Genomic DNA, 27,325 nt, shown 5'->3' on the forward strand with positions numbered 1-27,325 from the left:
CAACAGTTTGCTAGCCTGCTTGCTCTTCTGCACTGTCATTTGGGGCTTTTCACCTCTGCTAAAGAAGCCAGCATTAAAAGACCTGCCGTATGGGTGAGCAAAAATGAGAAATAGACTTCACCAACTTTCAGAACGTCACTCATGTAAAAATACAGATGACCTTTTGCAGTTTGGCTTGCACCACAGCTGAGCCAAGAATAAATCATCTTAGCTGCCAACCTCAATTGATGTCAAATTCCAGAATTCCACAGTGGCTTTTGACCTGACATAGTTCTGCAGTTGATCAACTAAGTTGTATAAGCTCAACTATGGTATGGCAAAATACTTCAGTCCCAATAGTAACATGTACATAGACTCAGAAATATGTATTTCTGTTTTATGGAGAATAAAAGAATTTTAAAGTAATATTACAGTTCAGGCAGGCAGAGATATTTTAACTCCACTTCTTCCAATTCCATTTCCTTGGAATGAGCCCTGTTTGATTCCTGCAGTAGATATTACTGAGTTTAGTAGAAGCAATTAATGCAATTATATAAACAGTAGATCAGCCAGGAATTAACCTGGAGAATATAAAATGCACACCCAGCGCCTGAACTGGGCATTATCTCAGAAGCAAACTCAAAGACACATAGGGTGACTGCATGAAGAAAAGACTGCAGCCAAGAGAGTGATTCTCTTTTCCTAAGGTATTCTGAGATTGGACAACTCAGCAGAGTTGATAGGTATGCATTTCTAGCTTTATATGCCTCTGTGAATCTAGAAAAAAATGATGTTTGTAGACATGTAGTGTTCAACAAAACAAACTTATGATACATACTGCTTTGTTTTTGAGGTGCCACAAGATAGGTGCATTTTGGCTGTAAAATAACATGATTATCCCTTAGAAGCATTTTTTAAGCAGGATTCTGTTTGCTTGAGAGGATTTTTAACAAAAAGTATTCACTATGCTGTCAATGCTTCTTTACATCATTCATCAGTATTTGATCTGTCATTAGTCAAACTTTTTTCTCTGTCAATGGCTTTACTAGTTTACAGGTTCTGGAAATAATGTTTGAATGAAGCAAAGTGTGTGTGGAAAGTATAACAGCACAGAAAATATCAAAATCTGAAACCGTTTCAATACATTTGAACAATGAGATGAAATTCAATATAAATAAATATGAATACCTGCATTTAGGAACTAGATATACTGTATGTGGCATAAATATTGGTCACATTGAATAAACAATTGCCTGCATGAGCTTGATATTATTTGGCAACATTTGGAGTGTGTGTGTGCTTATGAAGCTGAAATTAGAGCACTAATTATTCAGGTGTCACATGCTGAGAACTTTGACAAACTAGAAAATGTTCACGAGAAATCAGCTTAGTATGAAATCAAACATTACAAGGAAGTCAACTATTGCAAGGAAACAGCTTTTTCTTTTAAAATATTAGAGACAGAGAGAATGACAGAATAACAGAATAGAGAGAAAAATAAGAGAAGAAAATATTGCTGTCTTCCAATATTTGAAGTGCTGGAGAAGAGTTGGGACAGATTCTTCACTTTTTGTTTGGCTCATTGCTAGTATGAGCCACTCACCACTTAATGACTACAGGATCTGATGGCATCATCCTGTTCCCACTTCCAACCCATTGCACATTGCATCCATGTTTTCCAACTCTAATTCAAAACAGCTGGTTTCCAGTGCTTCATTCTGTCCCAGCAAAAGGCTGACATTACCCCTCCTTCCCCTTCTTCCAATGGCTGTTTGCTGCCCTGTACTGGTATATTTTGATGGGTTGTCAAGCTGCTATTTTCTCCACATTTTTTAAAATAATGTTGCATTTCATTCAAAGGCCTGTTAAATCAATGAATTGTCTCAACCCTAGAAGCCCATGTTCCACTAAAATCTTATATATCCCAGTGGGCACCTTTTTGATTTCTGTCCAAGCTGAATGAAACATACTTCTCTTGCTTTCCCACTCCATGCAAAACTTCTGTTCCCTTCCCTTTGTTTTAAATATATATTTGTTCCTTTGTTGCCTGAAGATGAACTATCAGTTCTTTCTTGTTAGCAAAGTTTCTGTGGAATTAGAGAGGAAGGTAAGAACTACAATCAGATTGGCTTTCACGTTCTTATTATACAGTAGTGTCAAAGCAACAATGTTACAGCATTAAAACAATAAGGAGGAAAAGGAAAAAATAGGATCTGCTTTTGGATCAAAGAAGATAGTGTGTGTGTGTGTGTGTGTGTGTGTGTGTGTGTGTGTGTGTGTGTGTGTGTGTAGGCATCCATGAGTGCAAATGGTACATTTCTCATCTATGCATTTAGTGATTAAGCAGGGAATTATCTCAATGTGCCTTCCTTCAATTTAGCATGAGATTAATTCCCCCTTAATTTCTAGTAATATGGAATTGGAGGAGAGACCAGGAAGATATAAAGGGTGTTGCTATGAGTGTGATTTCTGTTCCTGTTAAAATGCTACTTGTCTCTATCTAGTCTAGTGATATTTTCTTTTGCTTTATCTTTATATCCAGCATGAATCCTGTCCTTTCCATCTCTCTGCCCCTAATATTTGCCTTGACTTTGGGGCAAAGTCTGGCTCTTTGTATCCCTGTTGACTATGTCATCCATGTGGAGAAGAGAGAATGCGGCTACTGCTTAGCTATCAACACCACCATCTGTGAAGGATTCTGCATGACCTGGGTATGGTCTTGTAAGATATTTCTGAGTCTTTCCTTATAGTTCTTCTTGAGCATATATCTGAACATGGATATTTGGGGCTTTGGGCTGACTGGAGCCACAGTATATGAAGTGATAACAGAAAATGAATGGGATTATGTTCTGCACTTTAGACATTCGGAACTGGTTCTTTCATATTCCATTTATTTAGGATAGCACCAAAGTTTTTATGGATATCTGACTTGGAAATGGTGGGAAAGTGAAAATCAGCTTTGAGGGGAGGGGTGCTATAAGCTTCAAAAAAAAAAAAAAAGGATACAGGCTGAAGTTGCTTATCTTTCTTTAAAGCAAATATGCAAAAAGTGTGTAAAGTGGCTGTTGTGATCTAATGGCTGCGTTTTATGCCTCCCCATTAATGACATTGCACCCCAAACTTTGATTTCTTTCTGCATTTTTTTTTAAATTTGGGGAAAAGGTGACATATTAAACTGGGTGTCTTAAGATGTAGAATGGAGTCCTAAATATGTCATACAAAGCCTGGTGCAGTTTTTCACTGCTGCTTTAAGAGAATAAATAGTGGGAAGAAATTTACAAGAATAATTTGCAATAAGTTATATTCGATAATAAAAGAACATAACTTGAAATTTCTTTTAATATGACATCCCCCTTCATGCATGGTTGTTTATTATTTTCTCAAGTTGGGTCTAAAAACGTAGGTAGTTAATATGCAGGATACACCAGGATTTCAATTTTCCAGATGTTTAAGCTATTAGAGAATTGTGTTTCTTTCAATATATTGTTGACCTTCTCCAACACTTCCAAAATTTCTTCCTTCCTTCCTCTGGGAGACAGATTATATCAAAAGCCATTCCTTCTAATCCTAATTAATTAAGACATTAGTTTGCAAATTGTAGAAAAACTAGAAGAAGATTCTTCCAATAAAAAAATCAAAACATGTTTGAAGAACTGATTATCTCTGATGCTTACTAGCTGTCCAGTGAAGTCCAGCACAGTGAATGCACTACATGTCTGTTTGATAAAGTAATGTAATCTAGAAGCAAGCCTTAGCATTTGTCCTCTGAAACAGCATGCCCCTCCAGAGGTCTGTATGGTTCCGTTTGATGATGTTCAGAAAGTCACTGAAAATGTAATTTTTCTCCCAGACCATGCTTTAGAGTGGTAATTTTACTCATATATTTTACTGTTTATAGAGCTTGTCTTCTGGACACTTATGATCTGCTTCATTTTTAAATTATTCTTATTTTTTTAAAATAGTAAGCCACAAATAATTAAATAACAATGACTACATATCTTAATTGATGGTTCTATAGTAGAATCCCTTGAAATTTAGATTGGGATAAGTCTAGTTAAAAAACTTGACTTTTCCTTTTACAGCCCATTTGTGCTCAAAGTCACATTGGTCTGACAGTCATTTCTCCAGAGTTTCTGCAGTGGATCTTCTTAAGTCTTCTCCAAAGATGAATTTGGACTTTCTGCAGGCACAGTAGGTGCTATCTATGAGCAATTGCCCTTCCAAAGTGCCCATTCTAAGCACATTCTTTTCTAATAGCTCAAACAATTCATAATCTTTTTATACAGGATCAGTTTTAACTGTTTTCTCATTTCAGCAAGATTGCTGTTGCTTGACTTTTAGTTTGAAAAGCTCTTATAGTGATGAAAGGATCCTTCTAATTTCAGTTGCATAGTGATTAGGAGCACAGTGGAGAGCAGAATCTAACTTTATCAGGATAATTTTAAACAAAGTTTATTAGGAAGACAGAGTAACCATTGGCATTTTGTTACAGGACAGTAATGTTAAGAAGCTACTGCCCCGGAGACCGAGTGCCCTATCCCAGGATGTGTGTACATACAAGGACCTGGTGTACAGGACCGTGATGATACCTGGCTGTCAACACCATGCTGTCTCTTACTATTCCTATCCTGTGGCAGTGAGTTGCAAATGTGGAAAATGCAACACTGATTACAGTGACTGTGTGCAGGAGGCAAGTGGCGCTGGTTATTGTGCAATGTTTTAGAAAGGGTGTCAAACTGGCAGCCCATGGGCTGGATGTGTCACGCGCAGGCCACGCCCACCCCAGCTCCACAATGGCAAAAAACATCGTGCTACATCATAATATGTCATGTGATGCGATTAAGTTTGACACCCATGTTTTAGAAGCTACATAACCTCTGAGGTCTTGGTTCTCTGTATCTTTCATGCACAGCAACAGCTAAAGAGCAGCAACAGCAAAAATAAATAAGTTGGCTAGCATATCCATGAATTTGATCTGTCCAATTATTCAATGACAGAACAGTAAAATATAATAGACTGCTCATTTTTGTGACTTTCTTTTTTCTTAGGTTTCACAGGCAAAAAAGATTCAAGAATAAAAACAACCGCTTTTTCTTTACTACAGGTCAGAGCAAAGACTCCATGGAATGAAGTCTTAAGTTCTGCTTTCTGACCGGAAAAATTAGAGTTAACCTTTTCCTATCTCGATCTTCAATGACCAAGAACTTAACATTTAAATAAAATTTTAAAATAACGTATACTAAAATCCTTAAAGAAAAAAAGTCCTGTCCATTTGAAATGTAATCCTTAGCATGCTGCAGAAAGCTCAATGCAATCCTCAGAAGAACAAAATGCATATACATAGATTGTTGTTGCACTGGTTTGAGCATTTTTATTGTAGTAGAGTAAGTGCAGGGACATAACACTGTTTGTATTGTCCTTGGTGCAATGTATATAGTGTCCTGAAATCAACATATAGTTCTTTAGGAAGAATGACACCCCCACACTCTTGAGCTTTCTCAGACAAGCTCAGTGATAATGTACAAATATAATAATGATCTATAACAGCTAGAATGTAAAGTCTGTTAAGAAAAAAATGCTTAGGTTACTGTATAATCAACAATATAAATAGGCTTTAAATTTTCAGCTTCCAGTTAAGTTACACTTGATTCTTTTTATAGTAATTTTATTAAATATTATAATTAAAAATATAAACACTAATACAAACTAAAAAACAAAATAGAAAAATAGAAAAGAAAAAATAAAGAAAAAGATAAAGAAATGAATTCCTCCATCACAAATATAAATTTTGTAACTTATTACCTTCTCTTGAAATGAAATAACTGATGCCTACTTCCCATATCTTATTTATAAACAAATTCTTAAAACTTCATTTTTTTGTCCTGATCAAGTCCATTGATAACTATCTATTTTAAACTTGATAAAATAAATCAACTTTATATTTTTCCTTTTACTTAACAATCTTGCTCTTTAACATTCAAATAGTGTCTTAGAACTTGGGTTTTTTTCTTACCCTTCTCACAAGTCTTCAAAACTGTTAACAATAATCTTTTGTAAATCCAATATAGGAAAGTTATTGACATCATTATTTGGGTTTGTTATTTGTATATCCTCTTTAATCATAAAGACAACAGCTGGTTTCAGTTGTATATCTAGGGTGGCATCTTTTTCCACATAATTCTTGTAGTCTGTCATTTTTAAATCCACTTTCAAATCAGTCTTAGTCTTTTCCAGTAAAGATTGTTCCTCTTACATCTTTTAAACAAGTCTATCTATAATACAAGCACCCCTACTTCTAAGCTTCTGGGTACATTACTCACAAATATCCTTTAACATGATCAAAGTAAAAGTATTTGGCTCCATTCTGTAATATTTAAATATTAATCTTTAATTGTAATCTTCAGTTCCTTCTGGTTCCCTCTAGTGTACAACCTTCAAAATCCTATAGTTTTTGTAAAAGAATTCAAAACAGCAGCATTTTCCCATGGGAAGGATTCTTATTTCAAACTTTTATTTCAAATCCATCCCGACCTTTAGTATGTTTGTAACTTTCAAAAAACAATGTTTTAATCACCTTTTCGCTGATTACTAAAAAAAAATAATTTTTAAAAAGTCCTTAAACTTGTATTTAAAAATTCTTTCACTAAGAATTGAAAGAAATTCACCTGATGTTATAAAACATATTGTTTCAAAGGTTCCTAATAGCTGAAAAGCAGATAACTATTTCCAAAAGTGATTAGAAAACAAATTATACAAATCCTGTGTTCATAAAAGAGTCTAATGCGGTTTGGGCTAAGATAGTGTTTCCTTGTCTCCGAGCTCAAAACTCTCAATATAATGCTCTTGCTGTCTCCACACAAGGAACAACTGCCTAGAGCACTTGTGGATGATCCCAAGTCTTCCTTGTCCAAAAAGGAATTGCAAAGAGCTGGTCCGCTCACTGGCCCTTCATTCTTCAGCAGTCATTAGCTCTGCTCTTAGCGGAGCTGCCTTTGGTTCACCATTTCTTCCCTGAAGTCTTAAATTATACTTGATTTTAAATGGCACATTTTCCATTTTTTATTAATGGCTTATAAATTTTTAAATAATAAATTTAAGGAACTAATTTACTTTTTTGATAATATTTGGATTGCTTAAATTATTTTGAATTACGTTACCACAGGAACCAGATTCTTTACTAGGTAAAGTTAAAAACATAATCTATAAAAATTCATACATCTTTGTTCCCAATTAAGTGAGTGAGACACTAGCAGATATACAGCAAGTGGGTTAAATTAGCAGCAAGTGGAAAGACAGCAAATGGGTTAAATTAGCAGCATCTATGGAACTCCAGGAAACTAAATGCCTAATTCATTTTTCAACAGTTCAGCAAAGATTTGGCCCCACAGATAGTTCTTTCTTTTCCTGTTCTACTCATATATACAAAACATTTTCCTAGATACTTCTTCAACTGTCTATTTATCCAAAGTACCGTATTTTTCTGTGTATAAAATACTATTTTTTCTTGCAAACACAAAAATCAAGTGCAGCATCTTATACATGGAAAAATAATGGTAACCTCTGCAGCCTAGGGCAGTGATGGCGAACCTTTTAGAGATCGAGTGCCGAAACTGCAACCCACAACCCACTTATGCATCGTCGGGTGCTGGGTGGGTGTGACCCATTGCCTGGGTGTGGCCCATTGGGTGGGCGTGGCTGCAGTGGTAATGGTAGACTGGGTGGAACTAAAAAGTTCAATCAATCAATTCCAACTTTGCGAGATCTTTTTTTTCCCACGCAAAGTTCAAATTGACCGATTGAACCTTTTTTTTGTGGCAGAGGCCTAAAGCGAAAAGGTTTTATAAAACCCAGTTGAAGGCCTAGGACTGGGGCGATGGCGCGTGTGCCCATAGAGAATGCTCTGAGTGCCGCCTCTGGCACCCATTCCATAGGTTCGCCACCACTGGCCTAGGGCATGCCTGTGTGGGTTGCCATGCCGCCTGGTGCAGGTGTCAAGCCCTTCTGGGCTTGCCACTAATGGGAGGGGAGAGGCGGAAAGATCATCAGCTGGCCGAACCTCCGGATTTGCCAGCTCAGCTATTTGGCACTCCGCTGAACAGCTGATTGGTGTGGAGAAACATGCCAGAGTGTCTTATACAAGGGTGCGTCTTATAGACAGAAAAATATGGTAGTTATTCTCATTCCACTCTTGGAATTCTTGTTTCCTAAACTCAGACATACCGCTATCTTACATGGTGTTTTATGACTGGTATCTTTATAATGGCTTTGTCTTTTTCATGCTTAATAACAGAAAAAAACAATTGTCAATAGAGTGAGCTGCTATTGTTTCTTGACTGGTGGTTCTTGTGATTATATTCCAGGAGGTTCTATGAATGAAAGTCTATGGGGATCATCTTCCATTCTGGCATAGATTTATAAGAAATTCTCCAAGCCCAATGAAATAAACCACTTGAGCTATACCAAAGAGAGGTGCAATGACAAGAGCTCTGCAACTAGCCCCCTTTAGAAAAGTTGAAGGACCTTCTTTTATCCAAATCTTCCTATAGAGACAAAAAAAAAAAATAAACAAGACATAATTGGTTAAAACATTCTGCAGTGTATTACCTAAACATATTTCAGCACATGTTAAATATTTAGCAACAATTTCTCTATATACATTTATCAAGACTTTGCATATATGTAGTTCATTGTACAAAATAAATCTTACAAAAAAGTGGTATCATACCAAGAAGTGGTATGATTCCATCTTTTTATAAGCCAATTCAAATGTTCATGCTTTTGTGCAGAACTAATATGGAAAACTAGTTTGGAATTGTAATATTCCACATGAATAGGCTGTATGGCACCATATGTAGCTTGGATTGAATCATATAAAAGTTGCTTTTACATGTTATTACTGTGCACTTGGGGCAACTGGTTACTCATTATTTTAATAAGATTTGTATCTACAGAGGTGTCAGGGTAAATTAAGGGCAACTGAATACGTGGAAGCCAATACACTGTCTTCAGAATTAAAAAATGTGAACTGTTTTATAAGCTTTACCTTGCACAATCTATAATTCCACTGTAATTCTCCTCATTTCTTCCTTTGCCCATTGACTGAAGACGAGTTTTTATTACTGGAAAAAATGTTTAAGAGATATGTTGGTCAATTAATCAATTGAGTAAGTGATCGTTCAAAATGTGTCTATTCCACTGAACTATTATTGTATTATGAAAGCAATAACCTTCCCTATATAAGAAACTCTTAACAGATAAAAATATAAATTAGGTTTCATAGATCCATAGGAATAATCTTTTTTAACATGTCCCCATGACAAAGTAGCCCAGAGACAAACCTAGAGTCATTCTTACCATCACAGGGGTTCACAGATACAGCTGCCACTGAGCCAGCTATGCACCCAGCAAGAAAAGAGTGAAAGAAGCTTGTTCTATGCCCCAAGGAATTTTGTCCTGCTCTATTCAAATGGGCAAACAGTGGGAAATAGATGACAGAGAATGGAACATCCCTGAAAGACAAAATGTATTCCTTTTTCAAGCAATGCAGAAAATTAATCTGAGAATGAAAAAAACTTAGGGAAACAAAATCATTACCTCAATAAAGTGGCTCCAAGACCCTTATAGAGCCCTTTGATGCCATGAGTTTGTAGAAGCTCCGTTGCTATTTGGGTGGCAGATATCTTCCTTGAGATAACCACAGGTCCTACATTGTATGCTCTAGTCAGGATAGGGTTGACTTTTACAAGATTGCATCCAGAGGTGGAACAAGAAACTTGGCTAACAATTTGCTGAGATGCTGAAATGAAAATAGAAAATACATAAGACTGGTTGTTTTGAAAAATCTCACTTGAACTTAAATCTGAGTATTAGACTCCTGAGAATCTATTAAACTACTTTTAATTAATGCTCAGATAAGACCTATGTTTTAGAATAATCCCTAATTGCCTTACAGCAGAGGCATTGTGAATATATTTAGATTCGCATATCACTGCAATATTATCCAAATTCCATGCTCCTTTTTTCCAATCTCCTCCCAATAGACATAAAGAAGAGAATATAGCTGGTGGGGTGGGACCAATGTATGCAACCTTTTCCAATTATAGCAATTCTGTGGTTTTAGACTGCAATTATGACAAAGGATTTGGTTTTGACAAAGAAAACTTTGATTTATGTGATTGTTTTGATGATACTTCATCAAGTCAATATTAACCTTTAGTAATCATTTAGATTTTTCTCCAGGAGTGATCAGTTTATTAATTCTTTATTAATTCATTTTAACTTGTCTTTTGTGTCTTGACTATTTCTATTCTCCTCAATCATACAAAGGCACTGCAGATTTTCTACATTTTCTAATGCTATCCTGCCACTTGAGTCACTATTTTATAGCATTCTGGGTTGTATTGTGGCACTGTAGATACCACAACAAAGATGATAGTTTCAATATAGTTGAAACTATGTCTGAATTTGAGAGATGGGTACAGAGCATATTTTTTGCATTATCTTCTAAAATAAAATGGTGTAATATGTAACAGTTTTACAGTGAAATCCCACATAATAACAAGATTAATTTATTTCTCAGAGTTCAGTGTACTATATGGAAAGAGAGGCAACATTACCTAGTCTCCCTGCATCCTGCAGCTGGATTTTTAGCATCTCCATAGGAGTGGTAATAATGACCTGACAAACTCCAGCACCACAGCCTGCTAGCATCTCTTTGGATAAAGAAAGAGCTAACCTGAAAGGAAAAAAAGAATCAGAAGATTTGTCAAACATATTACTTTACATTAATTTGAACACCACAGCAGTGAGAATGGGCTGTGTAACAGAGATGCACAGATTTTCTCCAAAGGAAAAGAATTTTTTTTAAATAAAAGAATTAAAAAATAAGTAATACAAGAAACTTCACCATTTAAGCCCTTTACTTACTTCACCTTGTATATGTGGTTCTGTTTGCCTCTCTAGCTGTCCCTACTAAGGGAATGACCCTATCTGTTCTCACTGTACGCTTGTCCTGGCATTATGTTTTGTGACTCCCTTCACTCCTGTGTAGAGCATTTCATGTTTCTGTATCCAAAAGGAATATGGTTGAGGATAAAACTGGGGCTTCTATCAACAGTGCTGAAAATGTCCTCTCACTTGTCTGTGAATAGCAATGTCCCTTTAAGAGCAATGTCCCATTTCCAACATTTTTAATTAACAATTAATAGTTCTCTGGCAGACCCCAAAGAACTGCTTTTCTGATATATAGGACAGAACTATAATATTTTCCCTTTCCTCTTTTACTTCCATTTACTTTGTGCTTGCATTATCTTGTTTCAAAATATATTATTATTTGCCCCTTTCAAATGTGATTGTACAACTAACCCCATTGGTGACATTTACAGAATAATTAAACTCGTTGTTATTACATTATTATTATTTTTAAAATATGCCTTGGTTAAAAAAAACTAATCCAGGAAAATATAAGTTAAAAATATTAAACATGCGCTAGAAAAATATAGAACTTGAAACTAGTTTTAAAACCTCAACTTAGCTATAATGGATGTAAGATACAAGTGATACTCAAGTATCTGAAATAACATACCCTTCCTTGGTAAGAAGGTGTCTAAAATAGTCATTAGCAGCCAGTTTGATAGCCTTCTCAGGTGTTACAAGGGTCAGGTTCACTGCTGCACCTATAAATAAACATACTTATGTTTAATTGATATAAAGTGATTGTATTCTTCAGTTAACAATTAATATTACTCTATAAAAAAATTCTATACCAGTCTAGTGTAAAGCTGAGTTCTTGTTATTATAAAGAAAAGAAAATTAAAATTAGAATTAAGAAAAGGAAGGCAATAATTGCAGAAAGAAGAACCTTCAGTATTCACTGGGAATAAATTAACTCATTGTATTTCAGATTAGCAATTCTTCTTCATGTTCTAAAGCACTCTAAATTTTATCAAAACATTTCTCAGGGAAAAATTAACATCCTGAGAGATTTGAAAAAAAAATGTTCATCTATAACTAGATTTATGCATGAAAGACTGAATACTATACAATCATACAACTTGTACAGAGATACAGTATAAAGAAGACTGAACTCTGATATAGACAGAAAATGTAAATTTAAAATACATTCTGCCTAAAATATTTATTCATTACTTAAAATCATCTGAATGCTGAAACCAAAGTTCTCTCTTGCTTTTTCCCGGACTTTCCCTGGCTTCTTATTAAAGTTGTTTTCCCAGACTTCCCCCGGTAATGCTTATTAAAGTTGTTGGGGAGATGTTACACATCAGTTCAGAAAAAGCAACTTCTTTGTTTCCCTAAAGTTCTGTCTCTAATTTTAAAAGAAAGCTAGCTTTTTTTTAATTCAGGAGAAGCATGGTCTACCATATCTGCCTTTGCTTTATAATACAGAAGTCATGCCTCTCCAATTTTTATTCTCTTGAGAGGAAGGAATTCATATAAACTATTATTCTTCTGAAGGTCCCTTAAACAAGCTCCTTTTGACTTCCCTCTCTTGCTCTAGTCACTCCACTCTGTTAACAAATCATAGTTCCAAAAGTATAAAGTAATAAATTAATAAATCCATGTATGCAACCACTACCATCTTCACCATCATTAGCATGTATACAAAGCAATTATGTGTTATTCTTCCTCTCTGTAATCAACCAAATCTAAAATATTGTTCTCTTTTGAGATGAAGAAAAATTGGAAAGAAAATCAAGACCTCAGAGTGTGAGGGGAAAAAAAAAAAAAAGCTTTGGCCATTTCAGCACTCTTTGAAAAGAGAGTGAATCTTGAATGCTTAGGAACCACAGGGGTGTCAAACTGCCGGCCCGTGGGCTGGACGCATCACAATGAAACTGTGCCCACCCCATTGCCAGCAATGGGGAAAAAGTTCCGATATGTTGCACAATGTCACAAGTTTGACATGTCTGACCTAAGACAAATGCTTGGAAAGTGCCAGTTACTGTTATATAGGCAACTGGAGGGCAGTAATTTAGATATTGCTGAATTAAATTTCCCACTTTTCCTTATTCCTGGGCTTTCTGGTAGTTCAACAGTTTCTGGTTGGCTCAAATTCCTTACTCCTGCTATATCTGAATTGACACCCTGCAGTCATATGTTGTTCCCATTAACTGGACTCCATTGCTAAGTTCTAGAACTCCTAGCAAATTTTTAAAAAGCAACTGATTTTTTTTTTGCCTTTCTTTACTTCTGTATTTAATCCCCGAATAATAAAATTCTATTCACTTTTACTTAGAACTACTGGAAACATGGGTTACTACATTAGAAATGTATTCAGAAGTGCATTCTAATAAAATGAATACAACTAGGCATCAAAATTAATACTAATATTACTAAACATACTTACCTCTATACATGCCAAAATAGCCTTCTGAACGTAAAGTTTTCATTAGACAATCCAACCTGATCAGAACATCAGTAAAAACAATTCATAAGTTTTTACATACATTGTTTGAAATAATTCCAACTATTGTTTTAATAACTATCAGTCTTTCCAATGATATCTATCCATATTTTTATATAATAAATAAGTCATTGTACGCTATACTAATGTTTTTGTTATTTTCGTATATGACTTCCAAATAAAATACGAATAGAAATTAGCATTAGCAACAATGAATAATCTAATGCCGGGTATGGGAACATCCACTATGATAAAAATGACTATTTGAACAATTTATAAACATAGTAATATCAGTTCTATAGTTACAAAAACTCAATTTAAATCCTAGTTATTCCTATCTTAGAAATGGACAAGATTTAAAAGGGCTTTTGAACAATATTCTCTGCAAAACAAGTTTTATTGGTTTGAGATGTTTTTCTAAAAATCACTTACATGTTTTTGTAGACTTGTTGTCCACTTCTTTGATTCTGTAGCCTAGTTTTAACCAAGTCAATTGGAAATACACAAGTAACACCTATGATCCCAGCAGCTCCTCCATTGATGAGTTTAGCCGGCAAACTATACAGAAAAAAGTATAGTATAAGTGTGTAATGTATAATTACAGTTCACTGCTTCTCTCTTCCCCTAACCCAGGCGTCTTCAAACTTGGCCCTTTTATGACTTGTGAACTTTACCTGGCACACTGGCAGAGGAATTCTGGAAATTCACAAGTCATAAAAGGGCCAAGTTTGAAGACCCCTGCCCTAACCTGTTGTTTCCCTATTCCTATCTATACAAAATCAGCTGTTTTGTCCTTTGTTTTGCTGCTTAAGAGCATAATCAATAGGAAGTAGCAATAACATCTTTTAAATTTCATGATTCCTGTGGAATACCTTGTCATTGCTTAAGGTTTGCTGTATATTTTTCTTTCACCTCTAAACTTGAGATAATACTCCAGTAAAAAAAACACTTTTTAAACTATATCAGCCTCCAATCTTGCAATTACTTAAACCTTATTTACTTCCATCACTTTTCCCCTTCTTGCATTTTACACAGAATTTAGGTACTATAAACCAACATTTTATATCTTTGATTTCACAACTATTGATGTTTATATTGAAGCTATCTTTAAAATCCAGAGTGAGACATACCTAATCTGTTTCTCAGCTATCTTCATCTCAAAAGGAAGAATGCTTCAAGTTTTCTTTGGTCAGTAAAAATAATATAAGCTGCCGATCAGAAGTTGGTTCTTTGAAGAGACAATTCTGTCTAATCTCTGCAAACTGAAACCATACCTTAAAATCCGTTAGTTATTCTATAAATAACTCAGATGTATCTCATTGGCTGTTTGAGCATAGAGGCATTTCAAATATGCCAAACCATCTCAAATTCAGTATGACAAATTGGAATACCCGCTCACAACTGCTATTACACCAAATGTCATCAGTTATTATTAATATCCAGATGATTTATTTATGCCATGAAAATTCGACTGAAGATGCAATATATTGCTTTTGATATAATGCCTGTGAAATTATATAGAATAGCTCTTTGATGAATCAAGTCACTCAGAAATTAATTTAAAAACAAATCTTAAGACATGTGTAATACATTCTGTCTTAATTAAATGAAATCAATAATAATAATAATAACAACAACAATAATAGTTGGGAGGGACTTGGAGGTCATCTAGTCCAACCCCCTGCTCAGGCAGGAAACCATTTTAGACAAATGGATCTCCAGTCTCTTCTTAAAAACTTCCAGTGTTGGAGCGTTCACAACTTCTGGAGACAAGATTGTTCTACTGATTAATTGTTCTGACTGTCAGAAAATTTCTCCTAAGTTCTAGGTTGTGTCTGAAACGCTAGAACTAGGTTAATCCATTTTTCCCTTTCCTGAAGTGTTGATCAATAATTGTGTGCAGAAGTGGTAGATCTTCTGAAATGTTGCATGCCTGCCAAAATATTTCCTATGGTAAAACTACTATGGCAGGGAAAGCTGCAGATTCAGGTGCACTCATTTACTTTGGCATTTTATTTGCCACAGCAGTTGGCAACTACATTATGTTATATTTATTGCTGGACTGCAGTAGGGACTACTCTGGAAGCAAGTCCTTTGATCCAGCACTTGTAGATTATGAACAAGGTTGAAATGCTGCTTCACTATTAGAAATACCTTGTTCTATTGTTATTATACTAGCAATTGTTCCTTTCTGAAAGCCTTGCTGGCTGAAGGGGTGGGAAACCTGGGGGGAACAGGAGGAAAAATATCCAATTGCCATTGGGTCACAAAGCACCCATCTGCAAATGCCACATGACACCAATCCATTATATTTCCCAATGACAATTTTTTCTTCCTCTCTTGCTGTCAACCCCTCGGAAAATGCAGCCTTCCTAACTGGGGCCAAGTATACTGTATATTTACACTTTTCCTACAGAAACAGCCCTCCACTAGCAAATGCTTTTTTTCTGATTTAAAAAAAAAAAATCTATTTAAGCATCTACTTCACCACAGAATGACAGATACAGAAGTCAAAGATGCAACTTTCGCAGTGTAAGCTTCTTTTGGTACGTTTTAAGAAAGGTTTCACTCCACTTCTAAAAAAAAATATTCCGGCTTTTCTAATGCAAGAAGGAAGGCTCTCATTCCCCCAAAACACGATTTTCCTTGCATGCTAGTGTCGACTTGGGAGGGATTGTGAGACAAAAAAACGTAATGGGAATGAAATGTGATCGTACAGGCGCCCGTGAAAAAGGAGATCCCATTCCAGGTCGGTCGCCTCGTGTCAGATGACGGACAAAGATTCCTTTCCCTTCCCGCGCCCATTTACTCACCGGCTGCCAGGATGCATCTCATTTGATCAAGGGATTAAAAAAAGCGGCCAGTGGGTTCTCTCCTCCACACACCATAGCAAAGGCGCATCGCGATTGGCCGCAGCAATTACAGCTCATCCAATAAGAAGACATTCTATGTTTCGACTCACCCTCTATCCTTTTCTATCTTTTCCAAGTGCCAATTCTTTGGAAGGTCTTTTTGGCTATTAGGCAGGGCTGCTTTACTACAAAAAAAAAAAAAAAAAAAAAAAATCCTTGCAACTTTTCCTTTTGTTTAAACCTCACGGTCATCTCAGTACTCCAGCTTGTTGGCTGCATCATCGCTGAATAATCGTGGTTTTTTTTCTTTCGTTCTCCACCCGGCAGTCTCAGTTGCAAGCAATCTCAAATTTACTTAGGAGTAAAGCTCTGTAAACACAGATTTTACTTCCATGTAATTCTTTCTTTTACTCAGTCGTTCCGCACTCCCCAGATACGTTGAATCACATATTTCATGATTTTTGGTCACTAACCATTTGGTTAGAGCCAATGAGAGTTTAAGTCCTGAAAAGCAGTCGATCGACACAGCAAATCTTATACAATAGGCTCCAACAGCTGTATATTCAGAAGCTGTCACTTGGTTGTAAATTTTGCTGTGTTGTGCAAGACTGTGGGCTTAAAGTTTAATAAATACATAAAGTAAGCAAGTTAAATAAAGACCTTGTATAATCAAACCAAGTTAATTAGAATCTTGGTAATTACAACCAGATCTATCAGCCTTGCTATTTCAAGCAGTCATTATTTCTTTGAAAGTCTGCTGTGCTACCACTACCACCACTTGCCATATAATGAATGGCTCAGCCCCCGAATGTTATGAATCATTCAGACTAAGCCTTCATGTAGGCAACTTGCGATAATTTTCTGTTTTTCAGAGAAATACTATTTTTTCTTCCTAGTAGGGATCCTTGAGCTTTAACTGGAACAGGTAACCTGCTGCCTCAGATTCCTATTTATAACCCTCAGAGCCTTCATGATCAGCAAAGCTCAAATTATTACAAATATTAGCAGGGTTAAAATAAATCCATAAATTCCATCCTTTAAACTCATATTTTCAAATGGAAATCATTATCCCTGCCCACTGCTGTGATTTCATTATGGCACTGGTCATGCCTCAGTGGGGCAGAGGAGTAGAAGCAAGATTCCCAGTCAAAAACGGTTGTGCTTCCTTGCTTTAATAGCTGTATTATCTTTCATTTTAAGACATACTGTAATTTCAGTATGGAAACAGAAAATATACAAAGATGTAAAATGACAAAAGAAGTAACTTATTTGTGGGGAAAAATATAATCTAAACAATATTCCCTTTCCAAATAAACATTCAAGATGTCTCAATGCAAAATATATCTTACATCATACACTGTAATTTTTGTAACATATTACAATCTCTAAGGAAAAAAAATCTTTTGAATGTAGTTTTTTTTAAAAAATGTACTCATAACAAACTCAATATTGAAGCCAATATTTATCTAAAACACTACAAAAGTTAAAAATACTAATGTTTGACTTCCAGCCAAAAAGCCCATGCAGAGCAAGGAGATATACAATAGCGTCAGATGAGGAAAGAGCAGAAACTGACACAGAAGATTAAAGACCCATTTGTGAGTAATGATATACTCAAGCAGGTTATTAATTTCAAACAGCCCAATTTCAGCAACTAGTTTTCATCAGTGCCTGATATACTCAACTAGTTTCTGCTAGTTGAGAATTGGATGTATATTTTTGGTTCCACTGTGAATTGTGGAATAGGAAACACATTAAGGGAAATCTAGCTATAATAATAAAAATGGCTGTGGATATGCAGAGCCTTGGGATCTATTTTTAGTTCTGGGTGGGGTGACAACTTGGGGTTTCTTGCAGAACTCCTGCTCAAAGAGTTGTTGGCAGTTATGGCTAGGAAAGCCTTCGTACAACTTTGTATGGTGCACCAACTGTGCCCTTTTCTAGATTGTGTGGATCTGTGTTCAGTCACTCACATTCTGATCATTTTCTGCTTGCATTATTGCAATACATTCTACATGAGGCTACCCTTGAAGAACATTTGGAAGGTACAATTAGTCCAAAATGCAGTGGTGCAGACAGTTTTGGAAGCTCCTAAACACCACTGTTATGCAAGTTGCATTGGCTACCAATCTGCTTTTGAGTATAATTCAAGGTATTGGTTATTACCTTTAAAGCCCTTTATGGCATGGGTCCAGGATATCTGTGGAATCGTCTTTCCTCAATGGGATTGGTGCATCCCACTTGTGTTGACAGAAGAGGTTGACTGTAGATCCCATTAGCCAAGGAATTTCAGCTGGTGGGATCCATGAGAAAAGCCTTCTATGCCATGGCTCCTGTCCTTTGGATCATCTTGCTAAGATCCGCTCCACCCATTTTAGAGTCTAGGAAAAACCTTAAAACTTGGTTATGCTGATTGGCATGGGGTCCCTGGCTACAGGTAGTTGGTACACTGACAGAGAAGGTATCCCACCTCTTTCCTCCAAACCCTTGTTTTTTAGCTTGTTTTAATGTTTGTAATTTTAATCCATTTTTACATTTATAATCATTGAATGCTTATTTTATTTTGATGTAAGCCTCTCAGAGTCAAACCATGGGACAAGCGGCAAATAAATTTGATAAATAAATAAATAGAAAATATATTTAGCTCAGGAGTTGAACTGTGGAGTCCTTGGTGCTTTATAATCTTGGTTGTTTGCTTGCAGATGTTTCATTATCAAACTTGGTAATTTCTTTAATGCAACAGTGGCGAATATCTGTAGCTCAGGTGTAGGATGAGGGTGACGGTTTGTTCTCCCAGCTTGTGGGTTGGTTTCTGAATGTTTCATTATCAGGCTTGGTAACATCTTCTGCGAAGTTTAGGAGATGTCAGTGTCACATACCTAACTCACACCTGACCCCTCCCCCTCCCACCAGTTTATCTCCCATTGATCCTGATCTGATGTAACCTCTCCATCACAAGACTCTCACTAATGACTGATAACTGACCCATCACAAGACCCTCACTTGACACATCCACACCTGAAGCCCTTATAAACAGAACACTGACATCCCCTAAACTCCACTGAAGATGTTACCTAGCCTGGTAACAAAACATTCAGAAACCAACACACAAGCTCAGAGAACAAACCTTCACCCTCATTGTCTCCAGTGCTAGAAGGGAGTGGGGTTTGCTGTTTAGATACAGTAGCTTGCCCTGAGTTAGGGGTGTTGTTTTCTACACAATTTGAATAGAATATTTAAGGGTACCTTAAAATTAGTAGTTGGGTTGTCTACCAAGCTCCATTTAATAAGGCATTCTATAATTACAAAGTTGTAGAAAAGGTTCATTGTCTTCTTTTGATTAACCTAGGAGTTTTTAATAGTATTGTAGATAGCAGCAAACAGAATTTTCTGTCTTCTTATAAGCAAGGCAAGATAAAAGAATCATTATTTCTGATCTTAATAGGTGGACAGATTGATACCAAACAATATATATGAAAAATGATTGCCAATCTTCTTGGAAGTGTAGAGAAGGGTCTATATGCAAGTTTATTTCCATGGTGAATTAAACATTCCAACTACAATTATATGCATCTGTTACATACATATTCGAATTGTAGTAGGAAGAAATCATGGGCACTTGTGCAGTTAGTTTATGACTTCTCTTTTTTGTTGATTATAAATAAGAGTGTTTTTATTTTAGCCTCTAGACATTTGTCATTTTATAGGTATAATGTATGTTGAGAAACCATTCAGCTTGACTTCTTAAAATAATTGGTGTATTTGAGGGGAAATTGTGCCACAATTTTCTTAAGAAATGAGCAAGCAAAACATTGCAGTAATTTATGTTGGAAGAATAAAGGTAATAAATGCAGCACACCTATACCTTAACTAATCTAAAACAATGTTGCCCAAATACTATAATTAAAAAGCAATCAGCTCATTGTCATTTTGAGTTTACAGGAGAGCAATCAAAATGACATGGTCAGAATAAAGAAATGAAATGCATGTGGGATTGTACACAGCTCTATAAGATAGTTATCAAAACACATCTGCTCTCCCATAACTTGTCTTAGTACAGCACATCATATCTTATGAGCCCTGGTGGTGCAGTGGTTAGAATGCAGTATTGCAGGCTAATTCAATCCACAGCCAGGAGTTCGATCCTGACCGGATCAAGAGTGACTCAGCCTTCCATCCTTCCAAGATCAATAAAATGAGGACCCAGATTGTTGGGGGCAATATGCTGACATTGTAAATCACCCAGAGAGTGCTGTAAAGCACTATGGGCAGTATATAAATCTAAGTGCTATTGCTATTGCTATGTTCTTTCACCCCCAGAATATTATATTTTATTGCAAAATACAGTGGGTATGTCTGAGAAAGGAAACTGCACATGTGATACATCTTGTAAAGTAAGCTAACAAATACCCCCACTCATTACACTTCATTCAGATTATTTTTATTAGATTTCTGCATCAACTTCAGTAGAGAAACAGTGATAAAATGCATTAAGAAAACAGAGAATGTTTCAATAACATCAATTGCTAATAACATTTACACAATGATTACATGGGAAAGATGCTTAGTCTCCCACGAAAATAGCTTGATGCATGATGTTGCTAGATAGCAGAAACATCAGAAAGGAGGAGTATGTTTATTTACATTTCTATCAACATTTGGAGAATTAATGAAGTCTTTTGCACAAATTCCAAAATACACATTTCCAGGAGTGAAAATACTAGTTATGTACAACTACTGCAATAGAAAGTAATGTATTCTTAAATAAAATAATGGATTTCACAAAGGGAATCTGCAGAGTAAGTATACAGCTATCTTCAGATGCTAGATCTTTCTGGTCTTGCTTGATCCATGCATAATTGCTGGGAGAAATGAAGCCCTGTTCTCCAGCAGATATAATCCAGTACTCCCTAAAGGCAGTGAAAGGTCTGGAATTCAGTATAATAATTCCCAGAGTTACTGAGAATTTGTATTAAGCCAGACAGAGCATCTATTAGATGCATAATGTGCCCATGGCTTTATAAAGAACAAACTAGGATGAGCTACTGTTCAAAAGAAGGTTTAATAAGTGCTTTTTAAAGGCTCAACGTATTTGCTCTTTCTCCTATAATAAGGCACTGCTTTACACATTTGCCATGTCATAGTGCTGAGGTAGCCTATATATCTATAGGTGTAGGTATAATCAATGCTTTTTTTCCTGAAGACCTTTGGGAGAATCTAACCCTACAACCTCCACATCTTTTTGAAACTGTTGCCTCTAGTATATTTATAATGATCATTTGTTAGGATACAGAAAGACTGTACTCCTTAACACAGTTGAGAAGAAAAGGAGGATGTCAAATTTCAGTCAGTGAAATAATAGGACAATTTGAAGGGTTTGTACTTCACAAAAATCAAAATGGCATCAATGTACCGCAGTGGTGAGTCATCAGGAATATCTTATACTGTATCATATAAACTTGGAAGAGAAGGTGTGGACTAGTTATCATGGCTTTGGGCCATTCTTAGCACATCTGACTTGGTCCTCTTAAGTCATAGCAAAATGTAGTCCAAGAATTAACCCTTGCCAACATTCAAGATATGATGTTTCAGAGATGTAATTCAGTGTAAGGGACTACCTACCAAAATGACACTGGAAATTGTAAGATCAGGAGAATAGAGCCATGGTGTTTTTAAAGGCACTGGTAAGATTTTTTTGACACAGAAAGAATATATTTAATTTCAATCTGCATCCAAACACATATTCTTTTATCATCTTTAGGAGTAGATGATTTTAAAATAAGTGTTAATAATTATACTCATAAAAATAAAGACAATGAGATGCAAGCAAGGAGATGGAAACTCACTTCATTAAGCTTCACGTTTGATTTTAATTTCAAAATTCTATTTATAGAATTGGTATTTTGTCCTGTTCTTCAAAAGGCACTTAAAAATAAAGAAGCAGCCAAGCAATAATAGATAACTTTTTGGAAGCAAGACTGGTTTCTCCAATGAGTGTAACAACAAAGTTTGCCAACACTCCAATACATTTTTTAAAGCAATGGCATATATGTATGTATGAAGATCTCTGCTCCTGTTTTTCCATTACCAGACAGTGCATGTGTTTTCCAATCCATTGTCATAGCTATCATATTCACCTCCCTGCCTTCTCATCCTGGTGTTTAAGCCACAGCTTATTTATCAGCATTGTTTAGCAAGGAGGTCTGAGGTCTATAAAGGACAGCCATTTCATAAAAATAACAAATGGTCTCCAGCAGACAATTTGGAACCATTTATGACCTGGTACTTGTTCAATGATACTATTTTGGTGCTAGTACTGGGAGTTGGTGTACTTTCCCAGCATAATAAAGATAAATAAAGAATATTTGAAGCTCAAGGGGTCCTTGGTGCTCTCTGATCTTGCTTGTTTTCTTGCAGACATTTCCTTACCTGAACAAGATAACATAATCAGTGCCATCACTAGCACCAATGATGTTACCTAGTTCAGGTAATGAAACGTCTGCAAGAAAACAAGCAAGCTCAGAGTTTCCCAGCATAAAAATGCAGCTACCAGAATAAAGCTACATTTATTTAAACAGCTCACCCAGCTCTTCTAAAACCGAAATGAGAAGAGAAAAACAATCAAAAATGAAAAACAGGAGCACAGATTAAATAGAATTTGTCTATTGCTCCTGATGTGGAAAATTTGGAAGACAGAAGATTTTTCAAAGTCTTTCCCAAAATTATCATACCAGTTATATGGACTGTCCTGAAAAAGCTTCCCAAAGACTTCTAAAGCTAGAACATAGAACAAGAAGTAGGGCAACAACATTGCCCTATGCTGATGTGTGATCCAGCTGAATAAGCCCTGAGTCTGCGTGAAACACAGGAAGGCAAATAGAAGAGGCAGGAACAAAGCAGAGCTGAGGATTGTAGGACAGGGCAATCTCTACAGAGACTCAGAAATTGCTTATTTTTCCAGTGTTTCACATGGTGTTTCCCTTTTTAGATTGGTTCTGGTCCAATCTGAGAATGGCTGGCATAATAATGAAAGAGATGTCTATTCTTAAGGACATTTTACAGGTAGTCCTTGACTTATGACTACAACTGAGCCCAATATTTCTGTTACTAAAGGAGGCATTTGTTAAGTGAATTTGCCCCATTTTATGACATTTCTTGCCACAGTTGTTAAGTGAATCATTGCAGTTGTTAATCTGGTTTCCCCATTGACTTTGCTTATCAGAAGGTCACAAAAATCACATGACCCTGGGACACTGCAACTGTCATAAATATGAACCAGTTGCCAAACATCTGAATTTTGATCACATGACCCTGGGGATGCTACAACAGTCATAAGTGTGAAAATGGTCATATGTCACTTTTTATAGTGCCATTGTAACTTCGAACGGTCACTAAATGAACTGTTGTAAGACTAGGACTACCTGTATTTTAAAAGAAAAACTAACTTTATGGGGAAATAACATTTTCAGTTCTTCTGCTTTTTTTTTCTTCTGGAATAAAAATTCCCAAAAATCATTTTCAAAACAGAAAGTTAGCAGAAATTGATTCCAGACTCTTAATTTTATGACAGTTAATACCAATGACCTTTTTAAAGTGAAAAATTATTACATACTTATTTCTGTTTCTGTTAAACAGAAATTCCTGATAGGAATTACTTCAGAACTGATGAAACTGCATCCTAAGTAACCAGGCAGTTCATTTAGGTTCTCAGACCTCTAGTAATATCTTCTCCATTATGAGACCCATATCTGGACTTCAGGAAAATGCCAGCATCCAACTGGTCTCACGGGCAGTTAGTGAATTAGGCTTTTGATACTTTCCTTAGGTATATTTCCTGTCTCTTGAGTTATTTTCTAATGGGTCCAAATAACTTATCTGGGCCAAGTAGTAGAGTTAATTGAAATTTGTTGGAGAGATGGGGAATACACACAATAAAAGACTGAGAAAAAACAGGGAATAACTCACACAACTTGGGGCACTTATCACTTTCACTCTTCAACGCACATATACACACATACACTTGAGTAACTCCCTTTTTACAACCCTGTAATCCCTTAATTCAGGGTAGAGTTGAGGCAACTGGATGGAGCTGAGCATTTACTGGCTGGATGCCCCACCTGATGCTTAAGTAGAGTTCTCAGCACACTGAATTTCAAATGAAGACCCCTGAAATCAAATATGCTTTGAATATATTTTGATGAAAAATGTGCATGAAAAACATAATATAAGAGGGTGTTTTATTAACAATTGAAAATTTCCTAACATATTGTTTTAGATGGCCTGTTTCTAGTTAAAAGAAAATTAAACAACTAAATAAAAAGAGACAGAAAGACTGAATTATTGCTAGAGTTCTGATTCCTAAAATTATAGCTAGTCTGGAAAGGGACATTTAAAAGTTCCCACAATGCACTTTCCATTTAAGTCACTGGTAGAACCCCATTGATTGTAATACAGTATATTAAGACTGCACCACAATGATTTTCCTCTGGCTAGCTTAATTTTACTAAATAATTTTTAATATATAATTTAGTAGAAATTAATATAAACAAGACAAAGCACAATTATAAGCTGTAAACAGCCTTGAGGTATTTTAAGAGCATTGTATCATTTCTACATTTATCCAGTTTTAGATAGCCATGCCATGACTAGGTAAAAGTTTGATGTAGTTAAAATAACATGCAGTAATTAAATTTTCAGAGGTAATAAAAACAGAGTGTATTAAAGTACAATTGCTCATCTCTCAATGTTTTAATTTTAGCTCTATAGCCAGAACACTAAAGGCAGGGTTTTAATTTTATGACTGATTTTGGCATGTGCTGTACACATTTCTGGCAGGAACAAATAGTTTTTCTTTGAGCACTCATTGGCTGTACTGATTTCTAGCAGTCTGAGAACATAGATAAAGCAAAAGACTGAACTATGAAGATTAATTTGTCTGATATAATTTTTTTACATACAGGATTTAGGACAAATTTAAACATGTAGAATTTATCTTTCAATATAAGCTTTCTGCTTTTTCCAAATGTATTAGTGCCCATGGTTCAAACAACTAGAGTGAAGCTTAGTATGAATTCTATGCCTGGGATGGTTGCATAACTGTCACCATTACTAGTTATTATTTTTGACAATCATTAATGACAATTCCTGTAATGTAATGCATGGTCTTCATGATCTTCAGGAACTGTCTATATTCTCCTATACACCTAATCCTGTTCTGATGTACTTGTCTCATGCTTTTGAAGTTTGCTTTGAGCTTCAAAATGCCACATAACTGCCTTGCGTATTTGTGGATGGACATGTTATTTTAAGAACATTTCTTTTAAACACACAAATATTCATGCACAAATTGAGTTAATTTTTACCCAAGGTTGAGAAGTATTGATTTCAATGAAAGCACATGGTTAACAAACAATTGTTATAACAAATAAAAAGTTGCAAATAGCATTATGGTTATTATGGTCTCTGCGGCAAATAACTAAGCTGCATTCCTAAGGGTATTAATGAAAGCGTAAGTCCCAATGAACAGGAATTGATTTTGTATCAACATACTTAGTTTAAGGGATATGTTACAGTGGCATGAAAGGATATGGTGTGCATTGTGTAATCATAATAGTAAACATATAAAATAATTTGGGCATCAATTTTAGATTATGCTACGGTAAGGTTTTCTGGTCCATATTAAAAATAATTAAGACAATAGATACTAAATAGCATTTGGAAAAAATATCCCAAGCAAGGAACAGTTTTTTGAATGAAATTAAGTTTCTAATCGAGGTACCTGGTCATGTTTTAAATAGACCCTATATAAAAACATGACTGGACAGGATATTTGGTCCCAATAAACGCTTGGGTTTTAACAGATCTCTCCTGGTTTGGTACTATCTCTTAGTATTTGCTCTGCTTTTCTTTAAAAAGGTCAAAGAATTCCCCATCAATCTCTATCATATAAATAATTCTGCATATAACTAAATATATAAATACACACACGCTTCCAAGAGGAGAGCTGCCTAGAAGCAGAACACATTCTTTAAATATAGTTATCCACAGGAAAAGAGGCAGAACCCATAGGCAGAGTAAAAAGAGGAATCAACCTAGAGTCTCTACATACCCACAACTGGACTAAGTCCCCCCCTCTTGACTTCCTTTGACTATTATCTAAAGTCAAAACAGTGCTACCCATTAGTTGAGTAGATTCTTTGCATAGGCAATAGTAGTAATAAATCACTTTACACCTGTGGTCCTAGTCTTTCCTGCCTGACATTATCTTAAATGGCACATTCCAAAGACTGAAAGAAGATACGACAGATTACTCATTTCCCTAAAGAAATTTGCTTCTCCAGAAATGATTAGTAATGAGGACCCAATTTTGAAAAACCTTTTACCAGGAAAAGTATCCAAGTGTACAGAAATATGCATGCAGATAAAGATACTCACAAAACATACATACAATAAAAGGAACTGTATATACAGCTATAAGTGCATCAGCACCCAAACAAGCACACATACATACAGGGCCTATTCCTCCATACCTGTGCAAAGTCATACTTCAAATAAATTTTAGTTTTAGATATCACTGTTGGCCTTGAAAAGGGATTGTTAGCCTATCTTATTGCTCATATCTTAATTGTTTAAACATTTTAAATGCAATCACAGGAAGCTCTTGAACTTATCTACATCCCTCTTTTCTGTCAGTTGATTAACATCTAATTAAAATGGATTACAGTTGTTAAGTTGAGTGGGCAAGCACTTCTTCAGAACTGTGTTGCAGCTTTTCTTTCAGTCCTGGGTTCGAAATAACACGATACAGGAAACATTCTAAAGCATGTCTCTTGTATTTCGGATAGCACAACAAAGGACCATGCTGAAGACCATGCCAAAGATCTGAAAGATGAGAGCATTATTTTAAACTTTAATAATGTACCATTTGTCACATATAAGCAAAGATTCAGAGAATTTGAGTGGTTTTTCTTGGGAATTAATCTCTGTTCACTAGACATTTTGGTTACTTCAAGATCACAGTATGATACTATAAGTATTTTGTAAATTTTTTTCTCCTTATTTTTCAGGAAAA

General features: G+C 35.6%; 3 protein-coding genes across 5 annotated transcripts in view; 1 reads left to right on the forward strand and 2 right to left on the reverse strand.

The window, feature by feature from the left end:
• The first annotated feature begins 613 nt into the window (after positions 1-613).
• On the forward strand, positions 614-7,633 carry TSHB (thyroid stimulating hormone subunit beta). The gene is made up of 3 exons (XM_039356931.1): positions 614-722; positions 2,522-2,690; positions 4,472-7,633. The coding sequence occupies exons 2-3, from the start codon at positions 2,523-2,525 to the stop codon at positions 4,700-4,702; spliced, it is 399 nt and encodes a 132-aa protein (XP_039212865.1). The 5' UTR covers positions 614-722; position 2,522; the 3' UTR covers positions 4,703-7,633.
• A 246-nt stretch (positions 7,634-7,879) lies between these two features.
• LOC120314144 (mitochondrial glutamate carrier 1-like) lies at positions 7,880-15,096 on the reverse strand. The gene is made up of 9 exons (XM_039356930.1): positions 14,533-15,096; positions 13,835-13,960; positions 13,346-13,401; positions 11,564-11,654; positions 10,596-10,714; positions 9,574-9,775; positions 9,334-9,488; positions 9,023-9,098; positions 7,880-8,519 (listed from the first exon to the last, which is right to left on the reverse strand). The coding sequence occupies exons 1-9, from the start codon at positions 14,556-14,558 to the stop codon at positions 8,369-8,371; spliced, it is 1,002 nt and encodes a 333-aa protein (XP_039212864.1). The 5' UTR covers positions 14,559-15,096; the 3' UTR covers positions 7,880-8,368.
• An 8,646-nt stretch (positions 15,097-23,742) lies between these two features.
• TSPAN2 (tetraspanin 2) overlaps positions 23,743-27,325 on the reverse strand; it is a 56,909-nt gene continuing 53,326 nt past the window's right edge. For all 3 annotated transcript variants that reach the window (XM_039356909.1, XM_039356907.1, XM_039356908.1), the window contains one exon: positions 23,743-27,135. In XM_039356909.1, coding sequence (XP_039212843.1) covers positions 27,070-27,135 — 66 coding nt within the window. In that variant the 3' untranslated portion in view covers positions 23,743-27,069. The remainder of the gene's footprint in view (positions 27,136-27,325) is intronic.

This window comes from Crotalus tigris, unplaced genomic scaffold (genome assembly GCF_016545835.1).
Source record: "Crotalus tigris isolate CLP2741 ecotype Arizona unplaced genomic scaffold, ASM1654583v1 scf7180000018838.1047803, whole genome shotgun sequence".
Taxonomy (NCBI): Eukaryota; Metazoa; Chordata; class Lepidosauria; order Squamata; family Viperidae; genus Crotalus; species Crotalus tigris.